The 20275-nt window shown below is 34.8% G+C and overlaps 1 protein-coding gene across 9 annotated transcripts in view; it reads left to right on the plus strand.

Moving 5' to 3' along the window:
- The window catches only part of HERC1 (HECT and RLD domain containing E3 ubiquitin protein ligase family member 1), a 186907-nt gene that overhangs the window by 51263 nt on the left and 115369 nt on the right, over window positions 1-20275 (plus strand). For all 9 annotated transcript variants that reach the window (XM_053888977.1, XM_053888984.1, XM_053888980.1 and 6 more), the window contains exons 4-13: window positions 4931-5125; window positions 5922-6233; window positions 8396-8492; window positions 9088-9231; window positions 10454-10581; window positions 13029-13173; window positions 13276-13447; window positions 14629-14763; window positions 15135-15300; window positions 20038-20163. In XM_053888977.1, coding sequence (XP_053744952.1) covers window positions 4931-5125; window positions 5922-6233; window positions 8396-8492; window positions 9088-9231; window positions 10454-10581; window positions 13029-13173; window positions 13276-13447; window positions 14629-14763; window positions 15135-15300; window positions 20038-20163 — 1620 coding nt within the window. The remainder of the gene's footprint in view (window positions 1-4930; window positions 5126-5921; window positions 6234-8395; window positions 8493-9087; window positions 9232-10453; window positions 10582-13028; window positions 13174-13275; window positions 13448-14628; window positions 14764-15134; window positions 15301-20037; window positions 20164-20275) is intronic.

The following is a 20275-nucleotide window of genomic DNA, read 5'->3' on the forward strand; positions in this document are numbered from 1 at the left end:
GTTAGCATATAGTGCAACAGTGATTTCAGGAGTAGATTCCTTAGTGCCCCTTACCCATTTAGCCCATCCCCCCTCCCACATCTCCTCCAGTAATCCTGTTTGGTCTCCATATTTATGAGTCTCTTATGTTTTGTCTCCCTCCCTGTTTTTGTATTATTTTTGTTTCCCTTCCCTTATGTTCATCTGTTTTGTCTCTTAAAGTCCTCATATGAGTGAAGTCATATGATATTTGTCTTTCTTTGACTAATTTCGCTTAGCATAATACTCTCTAGTTCCATCCATGTAGTTGCAAATGGCAAGATTTCATTCTTTTTGATTGCTGAGTAATACTCCATGTGTGTGTGTGTGTGTGTGTGTGTGTGTGTGTGTGTGTGTGTGTGTATATATACACCACATCTTCTTTATCCATTCATGCATCGATGGACATTTGGACTCTTTCCATACTTTGACTATTGTCGATAGTGCTGCTATAAACATGGGGGTGCATGTGTCCCTTTAAAACAGCACACCTGTATCCCTTGGATAAATGCCTAGTAGTGCAATTGCTGGGTCGTAGGGTAGTTCTATTTTTAGTTTTTTGAGGAACCTCCATACTGTTTTCCAGAGTGGCTGCACCAGCTTGCATTCCCACCAACAATGCAAAAGAGATCCTCTGAAAACATTACATTTTTATATATGTTCTGTTTTTTTTTTTATAGTTAACATTAAATGTACATAGAGCATCATCTTCTCTTCCTTTTAACCCTCATTTAGTTTTAGTTTTAGTTTTATAAGTAACTATATATTTGATGCTCACAGTCAGCTTCTCTGTTAATGTCTTTTTCTTCTTTTGGGTTATCTGAATCTCATTCTCTAGTACATTCCTCAGTAAAGTCCATTAGAACAATATTGTCTTCTTATGTGTTAATAATTGCTGTCCACTTTGTACTTCAAAGTCAGTTTTGAGAATATAAAATCTTTGGCTCACATTTTCTTTTCTTCTGCACCTCAGTTATGTTCATCTGTTTTCTTCTGGCATGAACCTTTGCTGTCAAAGTCTGAAGATAATCTGATTTTCTTTCCCATGAGTTAGGTGATCTTTAAAGATCAGTATTTCACTTGAATACATGTAGATGTCATACATTCTGGATTGATATTATCAGAGATATGAGAATTTCAGTATGTTGTTTAAAATCTTTTTTATTTCAGAAAAATTTCCCTAAATTCTGGTTTTTAGTATTTAAAAAATTTTTTTAATTTGGTTTTCTTCTTTAAGGACCACCATTATCTGTATGTTGGATCTTTGCCTAACTTTAGTATTTGTCACTTTTTCTTGAATACTTTTTATATCTTTTTCATTTACTTATTTCTAAACATTTTTTCCTTTTTTATTGTTTGTTGCTCTTAAGGTATTGTCGACTGTATATATTTACACTTGGATTCCTTCTAGTTTAGTCTTCATTTCTGAAATTTTTTTTTCTTTTATTTCTGATTTTTTCTTGAGTTCTGTCATCTCACTTTTGAGTGTTTCTATTTCAGATTTTTGTTTTTCTTTCATGTCTTGTTTCATTTTCTTAATCCCTTTAGCTTGTTTCGAAATAGGTTACAGTTTGATCTGTTTTGTCAAAAGTTCCCTTCTGGCATGCTTTTATTGTAGGAATGTTATTCTGCCTCTTTTCCCTTTTTTTTTTCTAGTAATAACTTCATGTGGAATTTGACCTGGATATTTTTGTTGCTGATTTTTGTGGACAGTTTGGTTTTCTGAACTTTTAAAATGGAGATGGGATTCAGGATAGCTTTTCAAACACCAAAGACTCCTATTATTTTTTTGTAAAAAAAACAAAACAAAACAAGATGGTTTCGCAGCATGGTCCCCTCCACCACTTTTATTTTGACATTCTCTGTCTTTCCTCCTTATTGTCCCTATCCTGCTCAATTTATATTCCTCTCCCAGTAGTTTCTCTTTAGTGTGGTGACTGTGTCCTGGCAGGGAATTCTTGCTTGTCAACTTGAAGAGTTCACAAGAAGTAGATTACTGTAGCTTCTTTCAAACTTCTCATGGACTCTTTGTATTTACCTGCTGTGAGACCAGGTAAAATCCTTCCTACTTGCAACTGCTGTTCTTAGATTGGCTTACTGTTCTGTCCATTGAGTACCTAATTGGTTGTTTGAGGTTTTTCCTGTTCTGAGGTCTGTCGGATACTTTATCGCTTCCTCTTGCGCAAATGTCATTACCATGTAGTTTTTGTGCTGGGTGGTGGTTTGTCTGCATCTGCTTATATTTTTGAAAGGAGTTACTGGAGGTACCCTTATCACCTAGTTTTATTGTGAATGTTAAGTGTGAACTTGAAGTTTGGCCTTGTAGCTGTTCTGTTCAGGGAGTTTAGAAAACTGTGTTGCTGCTGCTGTCATCTTCCTAGGTTCCTATCCCGCCCCTGTCTCTGTTTTTTTTTTTTTTTTTTTTTTTTTTTAATGTTTATTTTTGAGAGAGAGAGAGACAGCATAAGTGGGGGAGGGGCTGAGAGAGAGGGAGCACAGAGCCTGATGTGGGGCTCGAACCCACGGACCGCGAGATCATGGCCTGACCCAAAGCTGGACACTTAAATGACTGAGCCACCCAGCCACCCCTCAGTTGTTTTTAAACACACATTTCTAAGCCCTATAAGTAAATTTTTTTCTATCTCGCTCTTTTTGGGGGTTGTGGGGGGAGGAGAGCTGTGACTTTTTTATAAAACCTATTAATAGCAATAGATTTTTATATTAAAAATTCTAACACATGGGGTGCCTGGGTGGCTTAGTCAGTTAAGCATCTGACTCTTGATTTCAGCTCAGGTCATGATCTCACAGATTCACTGACAGTGTAGAGCCTGCTTGGGATTTTCTCTCTCCCTCTCTCCCTGCCCCTTCCTCACTTGTGCTTTCTCCCCCCCCCCCCCCAAAAAAAAATTAAATAAATAAACTTAAAAAAAAAATTCTAACACTCTTGACCCCACCATTCTCCATTTGTCTCCAGCAAAATTTCAGATTTTTATTAGGGACTGGCAGCCTTCACTTACCCATATTTTGTATGTCCTCAAAACTGTCCTTTTGTTCATTGGAAAATGTTTATTTAACGCACATATCATTCTCTTGTTTTGGATACTATTTAATGATTCTGACTAAAATTATTCTATCCCCTTCCATTTAATGGGCTTCTGAAGATTGACTTTTGAAGGTTTTCCTTCTCTTATTTTGTTAGAGCAAAAAACTACTAGACAGAACAATTGGCAACAGCTACAGTCAGAATTAATATACCTTTTAAAAGTAATTTCTTTGCCCGATGTGAGTTTCTAACTCATGACCCCGAGATCCAGAGTCGCATGCTCTAAAGACTGAGCTAGCCAGCTGCCCCCAGAGTTAGTATTTTTATTGTATAGAATTCATATAAGCCGATTAAAAGTCCGTTAAGCTCTAACAAATAAATGGGCAGAAGTTAGTGGTAAACAAATAGATGAAAAAAACTTTAGTTCTATTGATAATAATGAAATGTGTAGTTAAAATAAGGCATCCTTCTTTATCCCACTTAAGTTTAACAAAAAATTAGAATCATACATATATTGGTATCGATTCAGTGAGACTGGTACTGTCATAAAGATGTATTCCGTGGTTAGGGCAACTGAAATGGCCACACTGGGTCCAATCCTTTTGGTGGGTTGTGGGGGGCGGCAGGTGAAGAAGTCTAGATTTTTAAAAAGCATTATGAATGACAGCAGACTTTACCATTGTATTCAACACAGATTGTAAATAAGCGATGATTTTTATTATACATAGAATATATTGCTGGTGATAAAATAATAGAGTAGCACCATTTTGGAAAGCAATTTGTTACCTAGTATATTTCAAGATTTGTAAGGTTGTTATCCGTTTGGGATATAGTAGCCCCATTTCTGAGGTTCTCTATTTAAGAAGTAATAAAAAAAATGTAGTAAAAACTACATTCCCTAAAATGTTCTATATAACAAAAAGAATCTAAATGTCCTGTTTAAAAGAAAGGGTTAAGGGGCGCCTGGGTGGCTCAATCGGTTGCACGTTCGAATTCGGCTCAGGTCATGATCTCACGGTCCGTGTGTTTGAGCCCTGCGTTGGACTCTGTGCTGACTGCTCAGAGCCTGGAGCCTGTTTCAGATTCTGTGTCTCCCTCTCTCTCTGACCCTCCCCATTCATGCTCTGTCTCTCTCTGTCTCAAAAATAAATAAACGTTAAAAAAAATTTTTTTAAAGAAAGGGTTAAGTAAATTGTGTTTTTATGTTAGGTGGGAAATTATCAGTTCAATCATGAAGATTAGGTAGACATGGAAAATTTTGCATGACTTTTGTATCATTACTTTTATATATGCACTGTGATAAAAATGTTAAAGAACACGTATATGCAAAAATCTGGGAAAACATACCTAAAATAGATAGCATTCATTGTTTTAAGGTGATAAGATTATCAATTGTGTTTTCTTTCTTTCTTTCCTTCTTTCTTTTTCTTTCTTTCTTCCTTTCTTTCTTTCTTTCTTTCTTTCTTTCTTTCTTTCTTTCTTTCTTTCTTTCTTTCTTAAGTAAGCTCTGTGTTCAACATGGGGTTTGAACTCACAACCCTGAGATCAAGAGTTGCATGCTCTACCAACTGAGCCAGCCACTTCTTTGTTTTTTAAGCTTTGATTTTCTGTAATGTGTGTACAATAATATAATTTTTAGCTAAAAAAGTCTTGATTGTGTGTCTCTTCCTCCACTTTTGCCACCTTTATTAGTATCTTTTCCAGGAGTGAGTAGTCTAGCCATCTGTATTTAAAATTGGATGTGTTCTTAAGTTATTTGAGCAGTTGAGAGTTTTAGAAGAAAGTAAACAGTAATTTTAGGTGACAGTTATAAAAATGTTTCCATTAAAAATATCTTGCCTATTTATTGCATGTTTTTAATTTTAATAGGTTTGCAGAATGGCTTCTGATTACTCAAGAACGTGTGCTAGCCCAGATAGCATTCAGACTGGTGACACTCCCATTGTCTCAGAAACCTGTGAGGTCTATGTTTGGGGGAGCAATAGCAGCCATCAGTTGGTGGAAGGCACACAGGAGAAAATATTACAGCCCAAACTGGCTCCCAGTTTCTCTGATGCTCAAACTGTGAGTTCTCTGCATGCTTTACAGATTGGTAGATGACAGGGTTCTCTTTAAATAGTGTCCAGGGCTTTTTTTAAGTGGATGAAGATTCTTGTTTCTTATCTATATCATTTCTACACTGTATTGCATCACTTTTTTCATTTTACTAGAAAAAAACTTTTAGTCCATTTCCCTAACTTTGTTTCTAAGTTTCAAAAAATTAAATTGGGAGCTGGATTTTTAAAAAGAATTATGAATGACAACAGACTTACCATTATATTCAATGCAAATAATAAATAGGACTAAATAAAAACTGGAATTTTCCCTTTGCCAAATCAGCATTTTATTTTCTTATTATCACTTTTTTTCATTTGTAGCTACCTTTAAGCTAAGCTAGAACCTTCCATTTTATTATTATTTTCATTAAAATTTATGTGTTTTTTTTTTTTGAATGAGTGTAAAATACTGTGTATGGTCTTTCACCATAATGGACTCTAAGGGATTTATAGGATAATTTTATTTCTTGCCCTTTACCCAGCCTTTATAAGATGAGGCTAAAACATTTTACTGTGTTGTTTTAGTGAACCATGACTGGGTAGATACCCTGAAAAGATAACATATACATTAATTTGAGCTCAACAATAAAGTCAACATAAAAAGGCCATTAATAGTTTTCTTAATTTTCTGTTTAATCTCTCTGGAGATTCATGTCAAGTTCTGATTTTAAAGACTTCCTTTGAACTTCTTTGGTAAAACTAACGTCAAATATTATACTTTGATTCTCACATTTTAATTTATTATTCTCTTTGTTTGCTTATAGATTGAAGCTGGGCAATACTGCACTTTTGTTATTTCTACGGATGGCTCTGTCAGAGCTTGTGGTAAAGGCAGCTATGGAAGACTGGGCCTTGGAGATTCTAATAATCAGTCCACTTTAAAGAAGTTAACATTTGAACCTCACAGGTCCATTAAAAAGGTTTCATCTTCTAAAGGATCTGATGGTCACACTTTAGCTTTTACAACAGAAGGAGAAGTCTTCAGTTGGGGAGATGGTGATTATGGGAAACTGGGACATGGAAATAGTTCAACACAGAAATATCCCAAGCTTATTCAGGGCCCTCTGCAGGGAAAGGTATGTGCTTTCTTTTTGTATTTAAAAATAATTAGATGCACTGTGCTATAAGGATGGTATCTTTCAGATTTTGATGTATTCTTTCCGAAGTGGCACTCTACCCGCAAATCCTTTGGCTTATCTTTTGTATGTTTGCTTTATGGTTTACAAAACACTTTCACATGCAGTATTTAATTTTAATTCTCACAACAACTTTGTTAAGGTAGTTATTATTCTCATTTCACATGAGGAAACTGAGAATCCTCCATTCAGCAAATATTTGTTTAGTACCTTCCAAGAGCCAGGCAGTGTTTTAGGTAGTTGACATAACAGCAGTGAACAAAACAGACAAGATCCTTGCTCTCATGGAGCTTTAATCTGTGGATAGAGATAAAAAATAAGTAAGCACATAAAATAATTTCAAATAATAGTAGGGAAAAAAATGAGTAATGTAGTAGATACTAACTTGGGTGGGGTGTGATATTAGATAATGAGGTCGTAAGGTTAAAGGAGGTGGTGTTTTAATAGAAACCTAAATGAGGCTTTTAGAGTGGTTAACTAACTTGCCTAAGGTCACACATGAATAATTAGCACCATTACAAACTGAACTTAGATCTCCTCTTCTTCTTTTTTTTTTTTTTTTTTAATGTTTACTTACTTTTGAGATAGCGTGGGAGCAAGCTAGTGGGAGAGGGGTAGAGAGAGGGGAGACAAAGAATCTGTGCTATCAGCACAGACTGTGAGGTCATGACCTGAGCCGAGGTCAGATGTTTAACTGACTGAGCCGCCCAGGCACCCCTAGACCTCGTCTTCTTATTTCTGTTTTACCTTTCCTTAAAGGTATTTTCCTTCAAGGTATTCCTTAAAGGTATTTTCCTAAACTTATATGCAATTATATGGATTCCTCCATTTTAAGATTGCATTCTTTCCACAAAAGTTTTTTTTATATAAAATCCTTTTAAAGTTTCAATTTTTATTTTATACCAGAATTACAAGTGGGCACTTTTACTTCATAGGAGATTGTCTGACAAGGTTGGCTATCAAATGAATTTTACTTTATTATAACTTTCAGTATTTTAACTTAGACATCAGCCCCAAAGCAATGAGCCTTGGAATGTTCTACTTGACAACATAATGGGATACTTGATAAGATATTGAATGTGGAGCTCTAAGATTTTCAGACAGATACTACTTGAAGTTGCTTTTTTCTGGTCTTTCCAGCACCTTCTTTCTTCCTTAATTCTAATGCTGTAAAAATTTTTTTACTTCTATTCCTTTTAATGTCCCATTTTGCAGTGGAAACATTGCCAATTAAATATAACTTAGTATGGACATCATAAAGGAAAAATGTTCCAAAAAGTAAATTACTTTTACAGATAAAAATTTCAAAAGTTTTAGCATATTGTCTAGAATATATTAGGTGCTCAGTATTTTTAATTGAATCTAAACTTTAAATTTTCTAAAGTGAGTTCAAATTTTTGAATATTGAAAAGATGCAGAATAATTAGTATATTTTTTCTGTTAAATTACTATTTGATTAGTGTTAAAAGGTATGATAGTGATCCCCCAATTATGTTGCTTATAATCTTATTCCCCTGATTCTACTCATCAACTATATAGCTAATTGAGGGTAAAGAGATAGTGTTAGGAGTTTAATTAATGTAAGCTTATATACTGCTTAGATCTTTCTGCATTGGTAATAGTCACTGTGTTTTTGAGTTATCCCTATTATGTAATGAATTTTTCTTGATTAGCCAGGATTGGAGGTTTTATGTTAACATTATATTTAAAATTTTTTCATTGTACATGAGCATTCAGCCCCAGCCAACTCTTTGAGTAAAAACTTGGTTGGTGTGATACCATATCCTTGCAAGTGATTAGATTAATATATTCAGGGCTCCTGCTAGCCTTTACAGTGCCTTTGCATGAATTAAGGAAAGTTACCTTCTCTGAGTGGAAGCCACGTTTCATGGGCTGGGAAACAGAGCAGAGGCTATATTTCACCACTTTCTTGACCCCAGGTACTTTTGTCCTGAGCACAGCCTCTACAGCTGTACATGGCAACTTCTGGATAAGTTGTGAATATCAGTATCTCTGAAGTCTCTGTGCATAAGATCAAATATGAACTATATATTTTAGCATATTCATGTTCTTCATCTTGGCGTGCTTTGTGTGCTGTGTAGGTAGTTGTTTGTGTGTCTGCTGGATACAGACATAGTGCTGCTGTCACAGAGGATGGTGAATTATACACATGGGGTGAAGGAGACTTTGGAAGATTAGGTAAGATTTTTTTAAATTGCAGTTACTCTCACAGAAAAATAGAAATGATGGTTCCTAAGAAGTAGTGAGACTAGATTTAATAGGCAAAAAAATTGTTATTTATTTTGTTAGTTTTAGCTCAGAGGAAGATAGTTTTTATATAGTGAATACCTGGATTCTAGTGCTGAAATTTAAGCTGTAATTAAATCCACCAGGCATTTACTGCGTACCTATAATGAGCAGACACTGAAGGATTAAGGGGTAAGACACTTTCAGGGGTAAGAAAGATACCATCATGATCCTGAAGTGTGTAATCTAGTTAGTAGTGAAAACTAGTTGACATGAGCATGATCCTAGATAACGTTAGACAAGTGTTGGGAGAGGAGCACATATAGCATATTCTAATTATTCACTGAAGGGACTGGGTCTCTCAGTGTGAGAGCAGCCTAGAAGATGAGATGAGAAGATACTAGAAATGATTCTTTCTTATTTAATTTTACTTTGAAAATACCTCATTTCTGTCATTAACTTAAAATGTTTATTCTACCTGTGAAGTAATGGCCTAAAGAAAAAGAGTTAACAACATTATTTCTTTGTTGTATATGTTTTATCCAAGGTCATGGTGACAGTAATAGCCGTAACATTCCAACATTAGTGAAAGACATTAGCAACGTAGGAGAGGTTTCTTGTGGCAGTTCACATACTATTGCTTTGTCTAAAGATGGGAGAACTGTATGGTCTTTTGGAGGAGGAGACAATGGTATGTAAAAATTTATTTATTGATAACTTTGGGCTTGTTTTCTTGAGATTTCAAAAAAATTTACTTTTCTGTTGTACATGCCTATTGTAGAAAAACTCAATATTAAGGTGAGCAGAAATTTAAATTTAAATGAACTGTTTCAAGAAATGTTGCTATAGCTGTTGTTAAAACTTTCATAGATGGACCTCTAAATGATATATATTTAAATATGTACATATATTTCCATATGGATGTCTTTTTTGAAAACCAAAGCAGACTCATATATACCTTAGCTATTTTATAACCTGTTGGTTTTTATCTAACAGTATTTTTTAAAAATGTTTATTTATTTTTGAGAGAGAGACAGGGTGTAAGCGGAGGAGGGGCAGAGAGAGGGACACAGAATCTGAAGCTGTCAGCAGAGAGTCTGATGCAGGGCTTGAATTCACAAACCGTGAGATCATGACCTGAGCTGAAGTCAGATGCTTAACCGACTAAGCCACCCAGGTGCCCCAAAATAGCTCAATGTATTCTTTTATGTGATTGTAACACAACTTAAAAAAAAAAATCAGTTTATTATTGTTGAGTATCTGGGTGGTTTCCAAATATTTTCCTGGATCAAAACTACACAACAATAACTAAATCTTTGTCTACTTTTTCACAACTACCAGCAGTGTGAGATTGCTTATTTCCCCATATCTTTCAACAACAACCATGGGGCATTAAGATTATTTAAAAAAATAATTTCAGTAGTGAAAATGGTATCATTTAATTAGTATTTCCTTGATTCTTAGGTTGAATTTGTTGTTGGCCATTTGTTTTTCTTCTTTAGTAATTTGCCAAGTCTTATATTTCAGTAATTATTGGATCTGTTCAAAAATTAATAATAGATACATACACAATCTTGTGTAGAATGTATTTATTACATCGGCAAATTTGAAGTTAGAAATATGACCATCATAGTGGAGAAAGAAAAACAGTTTTCCATGTCTCTCAAAGTTGTTTTAATTACTTGAAATTAAGATTCAGAAGCCTGTTGGTTGTTGGTTTCTATCTTGTAACAAAAACATTCATTTGTTCACATATTCTGCTGTCAGAAACTTAAGAGTTTTGCACATCTGTCAGGTACATGATGGAAAGATGAGCAATATTTGCCAAAATAAATACTTAGGTAAAGAATAGAGGTTCTTTAAAACAAGTAAATTTTTTAATTTGAATGTGTGTGTGTTTTTTTTTTAAATAGGCAAACTCGGCCATGGCGATACTAACAGAGTGTATAAGCCTAAAGTTGTTGAAGCTTTACAAGGAATGTTCATTCGCAAAGTTTGTGCTGGGAGCCAGTCTTCACTTGCTTTAACATCAACAGGGCAGGTAGGACTAAGGGATGAGCATAAAAAGCTTAAATTATTTCAGAGGAGTAAGTAACTAAAAAGTAATAATCATAATTAAACTTTAAAGTTAAAAAATATATTTTAAAGGCAGTCTACTGAAATGAAATATTTTCTCCTGTTTGAAGAGGTGGAATATTTGCAAAGGAATCAGATTTTCTCACCTGTCCTGTATGATCCAGATAAACCTGCCCTCAGCCTCCTGTTCTTTGTATAAAACCTTTTTAGCACTCAGCACCCCTTAAACGTTTTCCTAAAAATTATGGTTAATGGGAGAAAGTGCAAATAGATCTTGTTGGAACCAGTGATAGGAACTAAGAAGGCAAGAAGGTGATCAAATAGAGAGGGCAAGGAGAAATTTCCAAGTGGAAAATAATCTGAGGGGATAGGTATTTGTAAGAAAGGGTGTGTCAGGCTTAAGGTGGTCAGAGCTTTAGAATACCTTTATATAAACTTTTGAACTTCTGTATGCATATTTTGATTTCTGTTTTTGTTGGTGTTAGAGAGGGTCCAGGTATGGTGATAGATTGATGATAATTTCCTTCTTATTCCATCAGCAGTGACAGTGAAAAAGTGAGCTGACCACTCATTTTCTCTCATGTCAGAATCCATTATGTGCCAGGTAGTGGTATAAAAATGTTTTGTGACTAATTCACAAGACAGATGAATAGCAAAGTTGAAATTAGCATATAGTTTAATTATTTTTTGAGGGTCTAGAATGCCTGTGTCCTAAAAAATTGAACTATTCATTACCCTGTATTTCATTACATTAGTCATTTGTTACAATGCTGGATGCTGCCTTAAAATCTGAAATTTCTCTTGCACATCTTTGTCACTACGGGTTTTGTGGTAAGAATCTGTGAATTGAAGACAGCAGATGCTCACTTGTTTGATGTATAGCCATAGTCAAATCACAGACCTCCCTGGATCATCATGTGGTTCTTTTGTATGAAACGATTAATGATTTCCATTTTGCTTACAAATGATCAGATAAGGTAATTATGTTTATTGAAAGTTTGTATAAATTATCAAGTACTATTCAGCTATTAGTTGATAATACATTTTACTACCTTGAAATCCAAAGGAACTTGTAAGTTAGTTGTGAGATAGAATAGTTGTATCATGAATACACGAAGTTATGTGAAATCAAATATATATACTTAGGAAAAAATAAAATAAGAGAGAAATACTTTTAAATGGCAAGGATACTTCTGTTTACTGTTACAGTTGCTAAGCATAAGGTGATATCTGCTTTTCCCTCAGTCCTCTTAGGCCACTTCACTGCTGACTTCCCATCGTATTAAGTGTGATTCTTATGTTGAAAAATACAGTATGTATTTTTTAGACAACAGAGTCCCTAAATACAGGCCAAGTGTTTCTTTATCTGGTGTTCAGCCAAAGTAACTTGGCAAGAGCAAACTCTAGCTATATGTGTCTTATTGACAGTACTGTATTGTACTTGAGTGATTTAGGAGATTTAGAATGACTTTGACTACATATTTTTTCATCTTACTTGTGTTTAGTTCTTAACCCCTCCGAAGATATACCTTTAATTGTACAGGAATTTTGTTCTTTCTATCTTTGTCTTAAGTAGTTTTCTAGCAACTGGTACAAGTATTTGCTGCTCATTTTTTGTTTAAGAGGTTTAATCTCTCAGTAGTCTTTACTAAAAGAATTGCAAGACAAAAAAAGTCCCAAACCTGGTGGCGTAAGGGTTAAAGTCTCTATGACATTACCACAACCCACCGAAGGGAAAAGAAGGTCATTTAGTTTGCTAATTGTTTTGATTTGGGGTTGCCAAACTGGCAGTCATTCACCCTTTTATCTTCCTTGTCACCTCACCTTTCCCCCAAGCTTCTTAAATCAGTCAGTTGTTGTTGTAGTAATTAGCCAAAAAAAAAAAAAAAAAAAATGCAGATGTTCAAAGAGAACTGTGTGGACTCCTGCTTCATATGGCCATCTTTGTAAGTGATCATTAAAATTCTTGTAACAATGAGGTGTGGTGATTTTTAACTAAATTATAAACATCAGTCTTGTGATTTATATCATTCATTTTATATGTTTATACCTTGGTCTAGTCAACCAAGAAATATTTGTTGAGACCTGCAGAGTGAGAAACATGAAGAAGTTAAGATAGCAACAGTACTTCTAAGCTAAGATTCTTCTAAGATCCTTCCATTTTTTCTGTGACCAGTTATTTTTCTTTTCAGTTTGGCTGCTTGTCTGCGTATATAGTAAACACTTAAAAACAGCACAACAAGTAACTGAAAATCCTTAACAAGTCAGTAAATATTATTTTTAACAACAGAAAGTTATTATTTAGTATCAAACCACACTCTTGTTTAATAGATGATATTTATTTTTAAACAGTGTAAGTCTTTGACCTAGTAACACAGGATGTAACATGTAGTGCTGTTCTGTTTGTTTCAGGTCTATGCTTGGGGCTGTGGAGCTTGTCTGGGTTGTGGTTCTTCAGAAGCTACTGCTTTGAGACCCAAGCTTATTGAAGAACTGGCTGCCACAAGAATAGTTGATATTTCTATTGGAGACAGTCATTGTTTGGCTCTTTCTCACGGTAATGTTACTTGTTTTTAAAAGAAATAGTATTAACTATTACCTTCTATAAATGTATTACATTTAAATTTGGCTTTTCTTGTGTTCTCCATTTTGTTTTTAGATAATGAAGTTTATGCCTGGGGCAATAATTCGATGGGGCAGTGTGGCCAAGGAAATTCCACAGGTCCTATTACTAAACCAAAGAAAGTGAGTGGCTTAGATGGCATAGCTATTCAGCAGATTTCTGCTGGAACATCACATAGTCTGGCATGGACTGCTCTTCCTAGGGATAGGTAAGAATGCCCACGTTTAAAAATGCTTGTGTTCTAATAACGACAGAAACACCAATAAAAGCAAAAATAATTATACTCTGTTCATAAAAATGACCTTCTGAACATTTCTAGTATTGGTATTTTTACTATCAAAGCAATGACATCTAGAGTTCTTTTGATTTGAATGTTGAGGTTAGATATGTAAGCAAGAAGTTTATACCCTGTATTTAAGATATTTTCTTAATTTAAGTGTCTTCTAAACATTTTGAATTCCTTCTCTGTCTCTAGATAAGGATTTTAAAAATTAAATGCGTATTAAGAGGAAGTTACATTAAAATAATTTAAATTAGAACTAGGCTTTATTCAACAGTTGATTAGCCTCAGTGGCCTTTATGTGGTTGGTTTTTGAAAAGAAATTGGCTGTACTTCTAAATAAAAGAAGTTACTTTTGTAGGAATTTAGCTTTTTCCTGAAGTGGTAACAGTATCTTATTAGATAATCAGGTAGGTGAGTTTTAGACAGTATTAGTGTGAATTTTAAGGAATTTTAGGGTTGTTTGAGATACATATTTTCTTATGCATGTGGGCTAATTTAAACTTGACATGTATTATATTTTCATTCTAGACCTTTGATTCAGATGGGTTTATTAGGACATTCTAACCAATTAAAAACATTTATAGATATTTACCTTCCAAAACAAAAGCTAAAGATATAATAAATTGATTATAAATAATTTTCTATTAACATTAAATTTGCAACTTTCCACTTCATATGTAGATAATTGGTTCTCAAGATCCTGACAATGTTCACAAGAGTCATTAGGTGTTGTTGTTTTAATAGATTTCAGTTTATCATTATATAGAGTCAGGCTGTTTTTCTTAATATGAAATATACATTGTATAGACCCTTAGAACTAGAAGCCTATAGTAGGTTATGTAACTCAGCCCTCTGCCTTTAAGTGAGTGAATATCCAACCTTCCAAAGCAGTTTGTGGTTATATGTTTTCTTCTTGAAGAACTCTAGGGATGGCAAGTGCTTGGTTTTCCTTGGTTGCTAAAATGAAGGGTTTTAACTTTCATAATCAAGAAGATCTTCTGTATATCTTATTGAAATCTTTCAGCTTTAGTAATGGTTTAAATTTTGTTTTTGATCATGTGTGAAAATTCCCCTGTCAAGTCTGTTACATGATTTTCTTCTTCTAGACAAGTTGTTGCGTGGCACCGACCTTATTGTGTAGATCTTGAAGAGAGTACCTTCTCACACCTGCGTTCTTTTCTTGAGAGATACTGTGATAAAATAAACAGTGAGATTCCCCCACTCCCTTTCCCTTCATCAAGGTATGTTATATATGTGTATATAAGGGGTGTGTGTGTGTGTGTGTGTGTGTGTGTGTGTGTGTGTGTGTGCCCATGCGCATGCGCACGCCTACACCTATTACTCATTTTGAGTTTTGACTTACTGTTCTTTTTGTCCTATTCTGCCCTCATTTATATTAAACTCCTTTAAAATCTAAAAAAGAGCTAACCTTCAGGTACTTACTGATAATAACCTTAAAGAAAAATTACCCATAATTGCACGAATCATGTTTTAAAAATCACTATTGCTCATAATTTGACAAAATTTTTAAAGAGAAAAAAAATGTTACCCAAACTGGGTAGAACATGTTCTTTTGTAGATCAGAAGTTCATAGTAGTTTGTTTGGTTTCAGGGAACACCACAGTTTCCTCAAGCTGTGCCTGAAGCTGCTTTCAAATCACCTTGCTCTTGCGCTTGCGGGAGGGGTGGCTACCAGCATTCTTGGGAGACAGGCAGGTCCACTTCGAAATTTGCTCTTCAGACTGATGGATTCAACTGTCCCAGATGAAATTCAAGAGGTAAGCATATAGGACTTGGAATCTGTCTCTCCAGACACATCTTTCCCTGAACTTGTTGCTCATAAATTCAGTCATATATTGGAAAAATTCAACTGGATGTTCTTTCCCTTACTCCTATTTTCTTGGTGGGAGTAAATGTTTTTGGTTAACTCATCCTTTAGACAAAAGTCAGATGTTATCTTTGGGAAACCTTTCATTCCCTGCTCTCCTGCCAGGTTAGGTTTCTCCTGTATATGTTTTCATTGCATCACAATGTTTTGGAATTGTCTGTTCACATACAGCTCCTTTTCTATCAGAGGATGAATTTCTGAGGGCAAGGACCCAGTTTTATTTTTTTATTATGGTAGAATACATACAACTTAAACTTTACTATCTTAACCATTTATTTTTTTATTTGAGAGAGAAGGAGCATGTGAGTGGGGGAAAGGGGCGGAGGTAGGGGAGGGGGAGAAAGGGAGAGTGAGAGAGATTGAATCCTAAGTAGGTTCTCCGCTCAGCTGAGTCCAATGTGGAGCTTGATCCCATGACCCTGAGAAACATGACCTGAGCCCAATCAAGAGTCAGATGCTTAACCTACTTAGCCACCCTAGTGCTCATAAGCCATTTTTCAGTATATAGTTCAGTGGTGTTAAATACATTCGTAATATACAACCATCATCATCATTCATTTTTGTAATTCTTTTCATCTTATAAAATTGAAATTCTACACCCACCAAACAATAAATCTTCATTCCACCCTCTCTCCAGCTTCTGGCAACCACCATTCTACTTTCTTTCTCTTTGATTTTTGACACTCTAAATATATCATGTAAGTGGAATCATTTACTCTTTGTCTTTTTGTGACTGCTTATTTCACTTAGTGTAATGTCCTCAGAGTTCATCCATGTTGTAGCCTGTGTCAGAATTTCCTTCCTTTCTAAGGCTTAATAATCTTTTGTACGTAAATATCATATTTTGCTTATCAACTCATCCATCATCTTTATGACCTTGGATTAGCCAATAGTTTCCTAGATATGACACTGAAAGTACAAGCAACCAAAAAAAAAAAAAAAAAAGAGAGAAGTTGGACTTCATCAAAATGAAAAACATTTATGCCTCAAAGGAATATTATCAAGAAAACAGACATACAACTCATAGAATGGGAGGAAATATTTGTAAATCATATGTCTGATAATACTCTAGTTTCCAGAACATATAAAGGATCCTTACAACTCAACAATAAAAAGGATGAATAACACAACTTTTTAAAAAAAATTTTGTTAGTAACCCAACTTTAAAAATGAGCAAAGAATCTTGAGTAGACACACTTTCAGAGAAAATATGCATATAGCCAATAAGCACATGAAAAAAAAATGCTCACCAGTGTTAGTGATTAGGGGAATGCAAATCAAAATCACAATGAAATACTGCTTCAAACCCACTCAGTGGCTACAATCAGAAAGACTGACAATAGCAAGTAAGTATTGGTGAGGATGTGGAGAAATTGAAACTCTCTTAATTGCTGGTGGAAATGTAAATTGGGACAGCTGCTTTCGGAAGATAGTTCCTTAAATAAACATTAAATTACCATATAATGTAGCATTTCCACATCTAGGTCTATACCCAAAAGAATTTTCACTCAAATCTTTTACAGGAATGTTCATAGCAATATTACTCATAATAACCAAAAAGTGGGAATAAACAAATGTCTGTCAACTCATGAATGGATGAGCTAAATGTGGTATGTCCATGGAGGATAATATTATTCAGCCATAAAAAAGAAAGAGGTACTGATACATGCTACAACATGACTGAACTTTGTGAACATTGTGCTAAGTGAAAGAAGCCAGTCACAAAAGGCCACATATTACATGATTCCATAAATATGAAATGTACAGAGTAGCCAAATCCGTAGAGAAAGAAAGTAAATCAGTTGGTTGTTAGGGGTTTGGGGGAGGGAGAGATGGGGAGTGACTGCTAACAGACACAGAATTTCTTTTGGGGGTGATGAAAATGTCCTAAAATTAGAAGAGGGGTGATGGTTGTACAACTCTGTGAATATACTAAAAACCACTGAATTTTATACTGAAAAAAGGTGAATTTTATGACATGTGAATTAGATGTCAATTTAAAAAAAAAAAGCAAAAAAGATAACCGATTTTTCAACTTGAGAGACATATCCCTGACATGCAGGTAGAAGAAATACTAACCTGGTGGTGAATGGGAACTTTGAGTTTTTAATATTTATCAGAAATGAGGTAGTGTAGTATTTTTAAAAGGTCAAAAATCACTGGAATAAAATAAGGAAAGTGAACGTTAAAAAATTATCTTTAGAATTGTTTATTTATTCCTTGAATGTCCTTGATATCTACTCTGTTAGGAGAGTCCTTAGGAGATGAATTCTCTCAGAATGTGTATGGGCCTGTTTCTGTTCCTTATCTCTGAAACTGCTAGTAACTTAATCCATTTGTAGCAATAATCACTGTTGCTGCTCTTTTTTGTTTCTTTTTAAATGCTTTATTTTGAGCCATTTGTTGACTTCAGGAAAAGTTGCATAAAATATGGTTTTCTCACTTAGCTTCATGCTAATACCATACATAACCACAATACAATTATCAAAACCAAGAAAATAACATTGGTTTAATACTATTCATTACCTTAAACAGCTTATTAGAAATTTTATCATTTTCCCACCAATGACCTTATTCTTTTGCAGGAATCACATTCAGTATCCCATATTAGAGTTGATGTTTCTCCTTAGTCTTCTGCACTGTTTTTTCCTCATTTTTTCCTTGTCTTTCATGACCTAGACAATTTTTGAATATTGGTCAGTTATTTTATTGAATATCTATCTCTTATGTTTTCTTATGATTGGACTGAGGTTATACATTTTTGACAAGAATGCCACAGAAATGATGATGTGTCCTTAGTACATCGCATCATGGGGTTCATGGTACTGATATATCTTACTACTGGAGATTTTGACCTTGGTCAGTTGGTTAGGGCGTTGTCTGCTGGGTTTCTATATCCGTCAGTAGCTTCTGAGAGAGGGTAGACAGGAAAAATATTCTTTGAAAATGTCCTCAAAATGAAGTAGTTTGTGAGTTGAATATTTTCACGAATAGTTGAGAGTGTAGTATTCTGATCTAAATCATTTTCCTGTAAGAATTCATTCTCTTGTAGAAGTCATTGTCTTCTAGTTTTCAGTGTTATTGTTCAGAAAAAAATGCATTCAAATTTTTATCCTTTGTATAGAAATCTGTTTTCTCTATGGGTTTTATAGCAAATTCTGTTTGTCCTTTGTGTTCTCATGTTTCAGTTGATGTGGATCAGTTTATACTTGGGTGGACCTTTTTAATTTTGAAACTCATCGCCTTCAGTTTTAAGAAATTATCTTGAAGTATATTGTGTATTGATTTCCTCTTCATTGTTTTCTGTCTCTCTGGAACCCCTTATTATTTAGGTTACTAGACATCCTGGACAAGTCCTCATAATTTTTCTTTGGTTTTCTTTCCTGTTTTCCATTTTTTCCCCTCTACTTTATGAGGAATTTAATTTTATATTCTAACTCTTCTAGTCAGGTTTTTTAAATTTCTTCTTTTGTATTTTAAATTTATAAGAGCCCTTAATCTTCAAGTGTTTATTTTTTCTTGTCCAACACCCTCATTTTACTGATAAAGAAGCTATAGCCCTGAGAAATTATGAGGCCTAAGATAATGTAGCTGTTCTTTTTTTAAAAAAAAAGAATTTTTTTTTAACCTTTATTTTTGAGACAGAGAGAGACAGAGCATGAACGGGGGAGGGTCAGAGAGAGGGAGACACAGAATCTGAAACAGGCTCCAGGCTCTGAGCTGTCAGCACAGAGCCCGACGTGGGGCTCGAACTCATGGACCACGAGATCACGACCTGAGCTGAAGTTGGACGCTTAACCGACTGAACCACCCAGGCGCCCCTGTAGCTAGTCCTTATAGCTACCTGAACATTTGTTGGGTTAAGTTCTTCTCATTTTAAAATTCTTAACCTCAGGGCGCCTGGGTGGCTCAGTCAATTAAGCGTCCAACTTTAGCTCAAGTTATGATCTCACAGCTCACGGGTTCGAGCCTTGAGTCAGGCTCTGTGCTGACAGCTCAGAGCCTGGAGCCTACTTTGGATTCTGTCTCCCTCTCTCTGCCTCTCTCCCACTCACATGTGCATGTGTTTTCCTTCTCTCTCTCTCTCTCTCTCTCTCTCTCAAAATAAACAAACATTAAGAAAAAATTAAAAAATAATTCTTAACCTAAATGGCTAATCCTCAGGGAGACCTTCCATGAGCCCATAGGCCATGTTAATTACATGTGTGTGTGATTCAAGTTTGTACTTTCCCTATGTGACTCCTTTCACACTTGTAAAAACTTGCTCAGGATCTCTTTCCCATTAACTGTATGCTTATGAAAGCAAGGCTTTTGTCTGTCTTGTTCACTTGTGTCTACAGCACTTTGCAAAGAGCCTTACCAGGACCTGAACTAAAAAGTCAATACTAAATATTTGTTGGATGATGATTAGCTCTTAGTGGCAAATTCAAAATATGTATCCTAGTTTACTTAAAGACCTCTAAAGGACTTGCATGCTTTCTTTTTTCATGTCACTTTTTCAGACTTCTGTGATCTACTTTCTTTAGACTTTTGTGATCCTAATAATCAGTGCATTTTATTTTTCATGTATTTCTTTTAAAAAGATAAGGACTAGGTCAATAAATACACTTTTCTTTTTTGATACTAGGTGGTAATTGAAACTCTGTCAGTGGGAGCAACCATGCTATTACCACCATTACGAGAACGTATGGAGTTACTTCATTCTCTTTTGCCCCAAGGACCTGATAGATGGGAAAGCTTATCTAAAGGACAGGTGAGCCTTTACACTGTATCTGAGTAAACCAGTAATATCACACACACAAAAATAGAGGGAAATAAAGCTAATCAATTGCCATGTGTTCATGGAATAATTCTTGATGGGTCTA

This window comes from Panthera pardus, unplaced genomic scaffold, assembly GCF_024362965.1.
Source record: "Panthera pardus isolate Hobbes unplaced genomic scaffold, ASM2436296v1 HiC_scaffold_24, whole genome shotgun sequence".
NCBI lineage: Eukaryota > Metazoa > Chordata > Mammalia > Carnivora > Felidae > Panthera > Panthera pardus.